Genomic DNA, 11491 nt, shown 5'->3' on the forward strand with positions numbered 1-11491 from the left:
GGAGGGGACCCCGCTCTCACCGCGGCGCCGGGGGTCTCGCAGGGAGCAGGCCCGGCTGAAGGCCAGCGTGGTGGAGGAGGACACCGAGGAGTGGCAGAAAGATGCCCGTTTTGCCGGGCTGGAGAGAGTGGGAGGTGTGGATTTGTCCTACATCAAGGGCGACGACAGCCGTGCCTGCGCCTCCCTGGTCGTGCTCAGCTTCCCGGCTCTCGAGGTACCGCGGGGAGCGCCCCGTGCCGGGGCTGTGTCCGGCCGTGCCGTAACCACGGGCTCTGAGGCAGCGCTAGATGGGAGATTGGAAAGAAATTCCTGCCTGTGAGGGTGGGGAGGCCCTGGAACAGGGTGCCCAGAGCAGCTGCGGCTGCCCCATCCCTGAAGTCCAAGGCCAGGCTGGACGGGGCTTGGAGCCACCTGGGCGAGTGGAAGGTGTGGGCTGCGCTACACGGTCACTCCCGACCAAACCATTCCGTGATTCTGTGTGTGTTCAGCAACCTTCCATGTGTGTGTTCCCAAGAAAGATAAACAGGAAAAAAAAATCTATGTAAGGATTTAGGCAGAAGTTTAGGAAGGTGTGATACAAACAGCTCCCAATTGCGGGAGTTTTGTAGGATGGCTGGGAACTCCCAGGGTTCAGAGGCAGCTGCGGTGTCTGTGCAGGGGAGCTGGTGCCCGTGGGCAGAGGGAGGTGTTCGTAGTGCTCCAGTGCAGAGTCTCGCGTGTGAGTTCTTGGCTGATAATATGGGATGTGACATAGGAAAGCTTTTCCAAACCTGTCATGGATCTCACAGTCATTTTACTTGAACTAATAAATAAAGATTTTTGGTCTCTTTCCCAGCTTTCAAAATGATATAAAAATTATTTTTAACTGTAAAGGCTCTAATGAGCAGAGAAATAAAGTTCGATGCTGTCTGCTGGGATTTTAATGAACTGAATCTCAAGTCCTGCTGTGCTCTGCAGGGCAAGGCAGGAATCATTTTTTTGTGCTGCCTCACGGGGTTGTCTTTGACCGGTTCCTGGGTTTAAAAGGGGTGAGCAGAGGGAGCGTGAACCAGAGGAGGAGCCTCTGGAACATCCAGGGATCTCGGGCAGCGTCCCGAGGTTTTGTCTGTGCCTGCCCCAGGTGCTGTACCAGGATTGCCGCATGGTGGCCGTCAGTGCCCCGTACGTGGCCGGGTTCTTGGCCTTCCGAGAGGTCCCCTTCCTGGTGGAAGCTGTCCAGAGACTGCAGCAGGAGGAGCCCCAGCTCCAGCCTCAGGTGTGGTGTCCTTTCCTTGTGCCGAGTTGGGGTGTCCTGGGTGCAGAATCCTGGGAAGGGGGTTGTCCCTCCGGAGCCTGAGCTGGTGGGGCGGGAGGGGCAGGGGCAGAGCTGTGTTGGAGCATCCATTCGCTGTCCTCAGGGAGCAGGGATGTGGAGCTGAGAGCAGCCAGGCCTCCCATGGCAGTGGGAGCCCCGTGGTGTGTGCAGGGCGCTGCCAGCCCCACGCTGCTGCTGCTTTAGGGTCAGGCACAGGCAGGAAGAGCCTTACAAGGGAGAGGTGAAGAACCAAGAGAGATTTCTCCTTCCTACCAGAGCCAGCATCCCTGGATGCTCCTTGGAGTGCTCTCAGTGTCCAGGAAATAATATTTCCGCTTTGGCTTTTTCAGGTGCTTCTGGTAGATGGGAATGGCCTGCTCCATCCCAGAGGTAGGCTGTTCCTGGAGAGCCCTGCTCTCCTGGTCCCTGTGCTGCTCCTTGGGATTCCTGTTCCTGGTGTCCTGCAGTTACAGTGGCTGGTTGTTGGCAGGGTTTGGCACAGCCTGTCACCTGGGAGTCCTGACGGACCTGCCGTGCATTGGAGTGGCCAAGAACCTCCTGCAGGTGGATGGCTTGGTCAGGGACGAGCTGCACAGGGAGCAGGTTAGGCCAGGCTGGGATTTAGCTCTGGTTTTTAATATCCCAAGGGAATTTGGACACCACATACAATTATGTGCTAATGACCTGACTCGTGTGTGTTTGTCCCTAGGTCTGCTCCCTGCAGAGGTCAGGAGAGACATTCCCACTGACAGGCACTTCAGGGAAAGTCCTGGGCATGGTAAGCTGTCACTTGGCCACTGGTCACTCTGCACAGCGGGGCTGTCTCAGTGATCCCGTCCGGGAGGGCAGCTGTGGACAGGTGACCAGTGACACTGCTGGCCCCTTCCTGCGAGCTCAGGTGGTTGTAGGGAGTTGGCAGCTCAGGTGTCAGGAGCGTTCACATCCGTGGCTGTGGCACCTGAGGTGCTCCAGCACCCTGGATTGTGAGCCACAGTCTGGGAGAGGTGCCAGTTTCCTGGCAGCTTCCCAGGATCAGTCTGGGAGCATCTGATTCAGAGCAGGAACAGGCAGCTGTAAGACACTTCCTGTGTGTGCTGTCAGCCTGTGCTGGCACATCTCCCTGCATCCCAGAGCAGCCTGAGGCGTTTGGGGAAGGGCCACAAGGGACAAACAGTCCCTGGAGGAGACACTGGGATGGAGATGATGTTCAGGAAGGCTGGGAGCTGCAAACGCAGAGCCACCACCCCACCTGAGGGGTCTGGCTGGCTCCTAATTCCCCTGCTCCTCTGGGTATGTTCAAGTGAGCCTCTTCACTGCCTGATCCCTCTTTTCTGACTGCCCAGGTGCTGCGGAGCTGCAACAACAGCTCCAAGCCCCTCTATGTCTCCGTGGGCCACCGGGTGAGCCTGGACACGGCCGTGCGCCTCGTCAGGGCCTGCTGCCGCTTCCGCATCCCGGAGCCCATCCGGCAGGTACGGCCGGGCAGCCGGGGGAGGGCAGGCGGGGACAGGGGCAGGCGAGCCCTGGGGTGTTCCAGAGCCTCAGTTTGCCCCTCCTGTGCTGCTGACAGCCTCCTGCTGGGCTGTTCCCCCAGCCCACGGGGGTGTTCACTGGTCCTTCCAGGCCCGTTCTCCTGACGCAGTGCCCGGCAGCGTTCCCAGCCCTGCCTGCAGACCCAGCCTGACTGATTTCCTGCTGCAGGCAGCTCCTGTGATGGTGGTGTTAATCCCCAGGAGCTGGGAATGCGGTTTTCCCGGGCACTTGGAGCCCAGCACAGCCCGCAGTGCCGCTCCTCTGGGCCTTTCCCGCTGCCGCACTCCGCACGGAGCCGCCAGCCAGCAGGTGACAGCACTGCATCACCGTCACCGAGCTGCAGCTGCCGCCGAGGCTCAGCCTTGGCTCATTACAAATCGTAGCAGAACCTGGGGAAAGGCTCAGGAGAAGCTCAAAGCTTTTGGGACTTCTGGCCTGGCAAGTGCTTCCCTTCTCCCCGAGGTCACTCTACTGTTGGTGGCTCCACAGCCCAGAGCCAGAAGTGACGCCAGGGCCTGCCCAGGTGTCCCTGTCCCTAACACTGCCCTGGGAGAGCCCATTGGCATCGCTGCTGTGGCGGGGTCAGGGGTGTGCCCACCTGAGCAGTGCCCGGGGCAGTGCTGGGTGACCCTGCTGGGTGCTGCTCCAGAGCTGCAGTGTTCTCTGGAACTGAGACTCTACTTAAAAACTACCCCAAAATCTCAGTCCTTGGAGCAAAATGAGCCTTGGGGTGTCCATAGCAGAGCTGGAGTTTCCAGTCTCAGCCCCAGCACCTGCCAGACCGGAGGAGGCTGGTGGAGCTCCTTATGTAACCTGCTCCAGCCAGGGACAGATGCCTCTGCAGAGCTCCGAGCCAGTTCTGCAGCTCGGTGTGTTCAAAGGGAAGGGAAAAGCATTCCCTTTGGAATCTAAAAGGTGTCTCGGAGCTTTTCGTCACCCTCATTTCGCTTCCAGACATCTCCAGGATTTGCTCATGTTCGGAGACTCTTCCAGTTCTCTGTGACCTTTTCCTTAGAGTGATGGAATGAATTATTATCACTTTGCTTACAGAGAGATGAAAAATCCAACAGGGGAGTGTGTTTACTCTGGAGGGGTGGCAGAAGATGAGGACACTCAAACCTTTCCATGGGACTTGTCCCTGCCACACTTCCTGTGTGTGGTGACTGCCACAGCTCTTGGCACAGGCGGAGCTGAAAGCCTCAGCTCTTGGGCACCTAGAGCTGGAGTCAGGAAGCAGGAGGCTGTGGGGAATGCTGCCATGGGTGGCTAACTTGGCCTTTTTGCTGTGGTATGTCTCCAGAAATTGCAGACCTGACAGGTGCAGTGCTTATGGATTTCCCAGTGTCAGGAGAGACCTGTGGATCATCAGGTCCTGGTCTGGAAGTTCTGGCAGCCCTGGAAATAAAATGGTCTGTGAGAGCTCAGCTGCCCACAGCTCCTGAGGCTGTGGCTGAGGTTTGTGTAGGGCAGCACGTGCAGTGCAGCTGCTGTGGGAGCTCAGACCTCCTGCTTTAGGGGATGTGGTGCCTCCTGGGAATGCAGCGCTATCCAGGCAGGGAGCGGGAGCGGTCTGTTTGTGTTCAGCCCACAATGTGGTTGTGCTGCCAAGGAACTGGTTGAGGTGCAGGTGAGAGAAGTGATCTCTCGGAGGAAGCAGAGGGATGAACTTCCCTTGTCACCTGCAATCAGTATTTACATCCCACTCAGTCCTCGTTCCACGTGCCAGGCCCAGCCAGGAGAGCTGTGCTCCCTTGTGAGGTCCTGCACAGGGCTGGTCCTTCTGAGCTCCCAGGCAGGAATTGGGGGGAGCTGCCATCCCAGAACAGCCAGCACAGCACTCCCCCGAGTGGCCCTGGAGCAGTCCCAGAGCCTGCTGAGAGCACTGCCCTTGCCTCCTGCTGACAGAGGGCAGACCCCTCCCGGTGCTCATTCCCAGGGTGCTGGTGCACAGCAGGGAAGCAGAAGCTGGTGCCACTCTGCAGCGGGCAGGGATTGCACCGGGAGCCTGCTCTGCTCTCGCTGGTCGGGTTCCTGGTGGCTGCTCCCCAGCCTCCTCCTCGCTTGGTGCTTCCTTCAGCCGCCCCTGGCCCCGTGCCCAGCGGGTTTGGGCCGCCTCCGGGAGGGGCTGCTGGGACAGCCTGAGGTTGCTCCAGCCCACCAGGAAGGACAAGCCTGCAGGTCCCTTTCTGTGAAACACTGAACACTTGCCCTCAGGAGAATGAGACAAGGCATCAGCCTCTCCTCTGGGACTGGACAGCAGTCACGGGTGTCCTGAGACTCCAGCTCCCTCTGGGTGCACCCCCTCCACGCCTGCTGTGCACAGGGACCACCACAGCCCCTCAGATAACAGACAAAGCACCAATTCCACAGCCAGCACTCATCCCCTCTGAAAATAACCCAAATCTGTGAGGATTATTGCAGGACAGTGATCCATTTTATTGATAAGCCCATGGTTAATCACCACCTTAAGCTGACTCCAGTGCTGTGTTAGGAGTGAGCCCTGCCTGGGAACTGCCACCTCATCAAGCATTAGCTGATGTTCTCAGAAGAATGTGGTTGGGCTTTTTCTTCCCTAGAAAAATAGTTGGTAGCTGTGCCTCCTGCTCCTTGGTCTCCCCGTGGGGACTATTGAGCAGCCTCCTTCCCTGGTTATAAAATCCGTCACGTAATCGCTTATCCTGAAGAGTGATCAAAGTTATTTGTCAGTTCGGTTATGAAACTGTCCAATTATAGAGAGAAGGGAAAAAAATCTCCCAAACAAACCACCCCTTATGTAACTCTCTCCTTCTCAGCTGGCAGGAGGCTCTGCAGTTGTGGAGCAGGTTCCAGCAGCAGGCACAGCCTCTGCTGGGGGCTCGCGCTGAGGGGCCTGGGGGCTGCCGGGGCTGCAGGAGAGGCTCCTCGGGAGCAGCGTGGGGGGAGAGCAGCCAATGCTTCAAGGACAGTCCCCGGGGATGTGTTAACCCAATTTCCAAGCATCACCAGACACTGTGAAGCTTTTCCAGCTGGGAAGGTCACATCCTGCTTTGTAAGTGGGGAGAGACACTCTGCCTTTGAGGTGGGCACAGCAGCTGCTCGGAAATGTCACAGCAGTGTGTTTGGGAAAGAAGTTTCTAAAGGAGAAAAAACTTTGAAGGACTGTAAAAATCAACTGCCAGTCCTCAAAGTTGTCCAAGAGCCTGGGATGTGCTTGTGATGGCATCAAGGGTCTGCTGCTGAGTCGTGCAGCACTGGAGGGCTGAGCAAACACCTCAGGGTGGGGGCAGGAACACCCAGTGAATGCCCAGCAATGCTGTGTAACAGTTCCTGGGATGTGGTTGGTGCTCTCCTGGCCCCAGGCTGTCCTGCCTTGCTGTAACACTGGGCCATGCAGTGTTCTGGTGGGATGTGCTGACAGCAGGGTGGATGGGACACTCTGGGATAGCAGAGCAGGCACCAGCCAGGCTGCTCAGCCATTTCTCACTCATTTTCTTCCTCGGTTCTAGGCTGACATTAGGTCCAGGGAGTACCTTCGGAAGCAGCCCTGTGCTCCGCTGGAGGGGCTGGAGGCTCTCCCTGCCAGCCCAGAGAGGTGGGTGTGTGGGCAAAAGGGGCTCTGCTCGTGGAATGAGCTGCAGTAATGGCATTAAAGGTACAGGCAGGGTAACAAGGTGAGCTGGGTGAGGAGATCAGGACATGTGCTGCCTCCAGAAGGTGATTTCTGCTCCGTGTGGCCACGCTGCCTCACACGTTGCTTCCGACAGCGCCGTGTCCTGAGCTGGGGAAGGGCAGAGGGGATTTGGTCTTTTTTCAGCACTGGTCATAAGAAAGCCCTAACGCCCACAGGTATGACCTGAGGGTGAACAGAAATACCTGCAGGGAGCTGGTTTTGGCCCCCAGGTCTTGGGGAGGGTCAGAGTCCCCCTACTCTTACATAAGGTGGGCCAGGGGGTGTCAGGTCGGGGTAAATCCATGGCAGGTCCCCTGAGGTGCAGGAGCTCCTCGTGCTGTGGCTCTGCTGCCTCTCCAGTGGGGTTCACAGCAGTGTTGGGCCCCCTCAGCCCCAGGACCAGGCTGGGCAGACAGCAGGGAGCCCTGTCCCAAGAGCTGCTCGGGGTGAGCCCGGTGTGTCAGGGCTCTGAGGGAGCAGAGCTGGGGATGGTGGCACTGGGGGAGTGGGGGATTATTAGTGCTGGCTGAGGCAGCTCTGTGGGTGGATTCCTTAGGACACGTGGATGGTGCTGGATCCTGCTCAGCTCCTTTGTTCTTTGAGTTGTGCACCCAGGGGCAGGACAAGGGGCTCTCTCAGCTGCTGTGGTGGCACTTCTCAGCATGGCCAGGCCGTGGGGCAGCTCTGGGAGTGCCAGGCCAGGTGTCCCCAGTGTTTGCTGGAGCTCACTCTGGCTGGTTTGGAGGGGAGTGCACCAGAACCCCACACTCACTCCAGTTGTGACCTTGTCTCTCACACCCTCTGTACCTGAGCTCCTCGGCCACCAAGTGCCAGTTATTTGTACCTGTTGGTTTCTACTTTTTTTTTAAAAAAACTACTTTCTACTTTCTCTTTTTTGTTCCCAGCAGCAAAAAGGAGGCTGAATTGGAGGATTAGTCTGGTGCCAGAAGAAACTGCAGAGCTCCTCTTTGCTGGGTCCTCTCCTGCACCAAGGCTGAGTCCTGCTGGATGCAGGAGCCCAGTGCCACCCTGAGGGACAGCTGTGCCAGTCTGTGTCCCTCAGGACAGCACCAGCCACTGCTCAGGGAGAATCCTTGCAGTGAATTTCTCAGGGTTTGTTTTCAAGTATTGTTAAAATCTTTTGTATAAGCAAAGGCTCACGTGTGAGTTTGCAACACCTCCCTGGAGCCCGTGGGCAGCTGCAGGGGGCGATTCACAAAGGGGTGTTGAGGCATTTTCCCCCCAGAGCCGGCCTGTGTCTCCTGCCACACCTCTGGGGCACAGACACCTCCCTTCCTGCTGTTTCTGGAGCAGCTTCCCCGTCCCTGCAGCCTGGGCTCTCCCGTTCCCTCCCACGTCTCTGGGGAGCAGCAGCCCCGTTCCAGCTCCGGGGGGAACAGCCCTGCTGCCGCGCTCTTCCTGAAGGAAGGATCATCTCAGGGGAAAGGATCCCAGGAGGATGGGGAGGTCATTCCTGGCACACAGAGCACTGCGAGTGCCCAGATCCCAGGCTGGAGTTTTGACGCAGCCCCAGCAGAGCCCAGAGCCAAGAGCTGCTGTGCCCAAATCATCCGTGACCCTCGGCCAGCCTGCAGGGCCAAAGCTTCTCCCAAGGTGTGGGGTCCTGGCTGAGGCTGGCAGGTGGTTCCTGACTGTTCCTGAAGAGCAGCAGGAGCAGAATGTGCTCTGGGAGATCTTGGTGTGGCTGTGTGGGATCCCAGCCTGAAGAGGAGGAAGGATGCTTTCCTGGGTTGGGGAGGGGTGCTCGGGTCAGGCTCCTGTGGGCTGTTTTAACCCCAATTTTGCATAAATTTGTTGTACAACTTCAGTTCTTTTCTCTTAGAGCTGCTCTGGGTGGGGGGACAAAACCCAGCCCGTTCTGCCTCTGCTGTGTCGGGGTCTGGGCTGTCCCTCTGGAAACCCGGGTGGGAAAAGGGGGGAAGCCACAGCCCCAGCTCCCCTGGGGCCCGTGGGCAGCTCTGGAGCTGGTCCTGGGAGTGTCCTGTCCCGAGGGAGCAGGGTGGGGACAGAGCCACAGCACCGCTGCCAGCAGGGATCAGTTCATTCCTCATTCCAACCCCACACAAATCAGCGACTTCTCTGAGCATGGGGGCAGGCTCCTAAAGCCTGTCACAAATTCAGGCGCAAGTGCCAGAGTGGGCGGGGAACAGCTCCTTCCTGGACCTCATGGGCAGAACACCGGGGAAATCCATCTGGGTTTTCTGCTTGCTCTGGCCTGTGCTGGGCCCTGGCTCGTCCCAAATTCTGGGTGACACCGCTCCCACTGCAGGTTGACCCCAGCTGTGCTGAGTGAAGCCCCTTATCTGACTCAGCTGTGCTGGAGGAGGCTCTGTGGGGAGGAGCTCCTCCAGGATGGCCCTGGCAGAAGAGGGGAGCCCTCAGCACGTGGGACTGTGGCTCTTCCTGCTCTGGGTTTAACCTCATGTTTAATCTAACGTCTGTGCTTTGAATCCCTGAGCTGTTGGTGATTTTTTTTTTGTGCTTCTAGTTGGCATTTGACAATGAGAGATTTGGGGTGGGCTGGTCAGGGGAGGCTCTGCAGCCAAAGCTGTGATTTGGGTGGAAGCTCAAGGAACTGAGCCCAGCTCCTCGACAGGAGCGTGAGGGACCCAGGGCTGGGGACACTGCTGTCCTAGGCTGGCCTGAGAGCTGCCTCTCTGCCTCTGCCCAGGGGAGTGAGGAAAAATCAGGTAAAAAAAAAACCAACATAAAAAGTCCAAGCACGTGGCTCTGCATCACTGCCCCGGCTTCCCTCGGCGTGAGGCTCTGAACTCCTCTGTTCCAGGTTCAGGTAAACTCAGATGACTCTGGATTGAGTCACCTGGGGAGGGTTTGGGAGGAGGATGGTGCTGCAGTGTCCTGGCAGCCCCCTGTGCAGCCCTGCAGGAGCCAGGGGCTCTGTGCTCCTCGGCTTGGGGTTTGCCTGGGCTGCGGGGTGCTCAAAGGAAGGGACTAATCTCTGTGTTTGGTGTCTGCTTGTAGCTCTTTGGACACAATAAGGGATTAACTTGGTCTTTATCTAATTGGTTTATAACCCTGGGAAGGGAAAATCTCTTTGTAATGCTTGAAACCTCTTAACAGGAACTCAGAGAGTGGAGCTTGAGTGTCCTTCGAAATAAACTCATACGTGGCTTGTCTTTCTAAACTCTGTTTGCTGGAAATTGCCTTTTCTGGGTGTTAAATTGTTGGGAATCAGAGGAAACTGCTTACTGCTGACTGGTTGTACATCCTCCTGTTGTCACCAGCAGGGTTTTCTCTTCACCGTTTCCATCTGTGACTGGTTGGGAGTCTCTGGAGGTGTCTCAGGCCTTGGTCACCCCCCCAGTGCTGCTGGGGAATGAGCTGTGGTGCTGGAGCAGGGATGTGGCTGCCCAGTGATGGCTCCTGGGTGACAAACTGGCGCAGAATTGGTTTGGGGTTGGGTTTCCTGACTCCCAGGTGCTGAATGGTTCTGCTGCACATTCTCTGCATCTGCTTCCTCTGTTTTATTTGGACACCTGGAGATCAGGAAGGAGGATCCCTGCACCTGCCTTGTTCATCTGGGGTTCCAGGAGAAGGGAGAGGAGATGCTTTAGGATGCAAGTCTGTGTTTGTTCTGCGAGTTTTGAGGAATTGTGGATGAGCAGCTCCCTCACAGGTGTCTGAAGCCGGGTGGGATGAGTTCCCGCCTCCGTGTCTGGAGCTTGTGGCAGTGTAGGTGCTGCCTGTGCAGTCTGAGCTCCAGTGACTCAGGGTTTGTATTTCGGGACACTCCTGCCGAGGACGGGGGAAGTGTTTGATTGGGATTTCCCCCCTCCCTGACCCCAGCTCTCATTCCTCTTCCCTTTGGCTCGGTTGGGTGGGTTTAGGAGGGGCTGTTTCCCTCCTGATTCCTCAAACCAGGTCGAGCTTCAGGTCTGAGCCATGGTCTGGGTGCTCGCAGTGGGTGTGGAGCTGGGCCAAGGCAGCTGAGCCCCGCTCCTTTCCCACATTCCCAGAGCATTTGGTGTTTGTGGGGCTGGCTGGGGCAGCTGTGTCCCTTGGCTCTCAGAGCATTCCCCAGCTCTGGTTCTAAATGGGCATTTTTAGTGTTGCCCCCCCCGTGGCAGCTGAGGCCTCTTGGCTGTGGTGGCTCCCGGGCAGAGCCCGGGTGTGCAGAGGGAGCTGGGGAACCATGGCTCCCTTGCAGGGTTTCTTTGTTCTTTTTTTTTTGTCCTTTTGTCCTTTTTTAAAATTATTTTTCCCTTCCTTTTGTCCTATAAATAGTTCTCCACCCCAACTGCTCCTCCGTTGTTGGTGTTGGTTGATCCTCCCTGATCCTCTCGCCAGAGCCCCACCACCCCCCAGCTTTATTTTAAGGCCCCATTAATTAAAAGCAAATGAGTGGAATTTCTCTTGACAAGCAAATTAATAGCAAATGAGATGATCATGAGCTGTGTCATGAGGGTGATGGAGCAGCTTGTGCAGGGCTCAGCCCAAAGCTAGGTGGTAGATCCGTGGGGCAACAAATCTCTCCTGCTGGGGGCTGGGGCTGTGTCCCCCGGAGGGGAAGGTGGAGGGGGGGCAGAGGGTGCAGGAGCTCTTGGGCAGGTCAGTAAAGACCCACATTTTATGGCACCTTCTCCTCTGTACCCAGGGCCAGGGGGGACCGGGCTGGGGGGAGCGGGACAGAGGCACACAAGGAGCTGCTCTGGAGCTCTGTGGGGTCCCACATGAGCTGGTTCCTTCCATGGGGACACGCTGGGAGTGCCTTGTCCCCATCCTAGCAGCCCGATCAGCTTTAAAAACACCAATCGAGGCTATGAAACCAACCCGTGATGAATTCCTGGGTTAGTTCCCACCTCGGGGGCTCGATGCAGGATGTTTCCTTAGGAACACGCTTATTCCTGCTTTTCTTGGACTGGCTGGCTGGCACGTTGTGCCTCTGCTTGCAAAGCCCAGCTGGTCACTGCCCGCCGCTGCTGCCCGGGAGCTCCAGCATGGATGCGGGGATTTGTTTGTGGTGGGGGGGCTCC

At 57.5% G+C, this 11491-nt stretch overlaps 1 protein-coding gene across 1 annotated transcript in view; it reads left to right on the forward strand.

Moving 5' to 3' along the window:
- The window catches only part of ENDOV (endonuclease V), a 10069-nt gene extending 427 nt beyond the window's left edge, over positions 1 to 9642 (forward strand). The window contains exons 2-9 of the mRNA XM_017730686.1: positions 5 to 214; positions 1121 to 1255; positions 1645 to 1684; positions 1785 to 1897; positions 2004 to 2072; positions 2638 to 2766; positions 6313 to 6398; positions 7382 to 9642. Of these exons, the coding sequence (XP_017586175.1) occupies positions 5 to 214; positions 1121 to 1255; positions 1645 to 1684; positions 1785 to 1897; positions 2004 to 2072; positions 2638 to 2766; positions 6313 to 6398; positions 7382 to 7412 (813 nt within the window). The 3' untranslated portion in view covers positions 7413 to 9642. The remainder of the gene's footprint in view (positions 1 to 4; positions 215 to 1120; positions 1256 to 1644; positions 1685 to 1784; positions 1898 to 2003; positions 2073 to 2637; positions 2767 to 6312; positions 6399 to 7381) is intronic.
- The last annotated feature ends 1849 nt before the right edge of the window (positions 9643 to 11491 follow it).

The sequence above is a fragment of the Corvus brachyrhynchos genome, unplaced genomic scaffold, assembly GCF_000691975.1.
Source record: "Corvus brachyrhynchos isolate BGI_N302 unplaced genomic scaffold, ASM69197v1 scaffold340, whole genome shotgun sequence".
NCBI classification, from domain to species: domain Eukaryota; kingdom Metazoa; phylum Chordata; class Aves; order Passeriformes; family Corvidae; genus Corvus; species Corvus brachyrhynchos.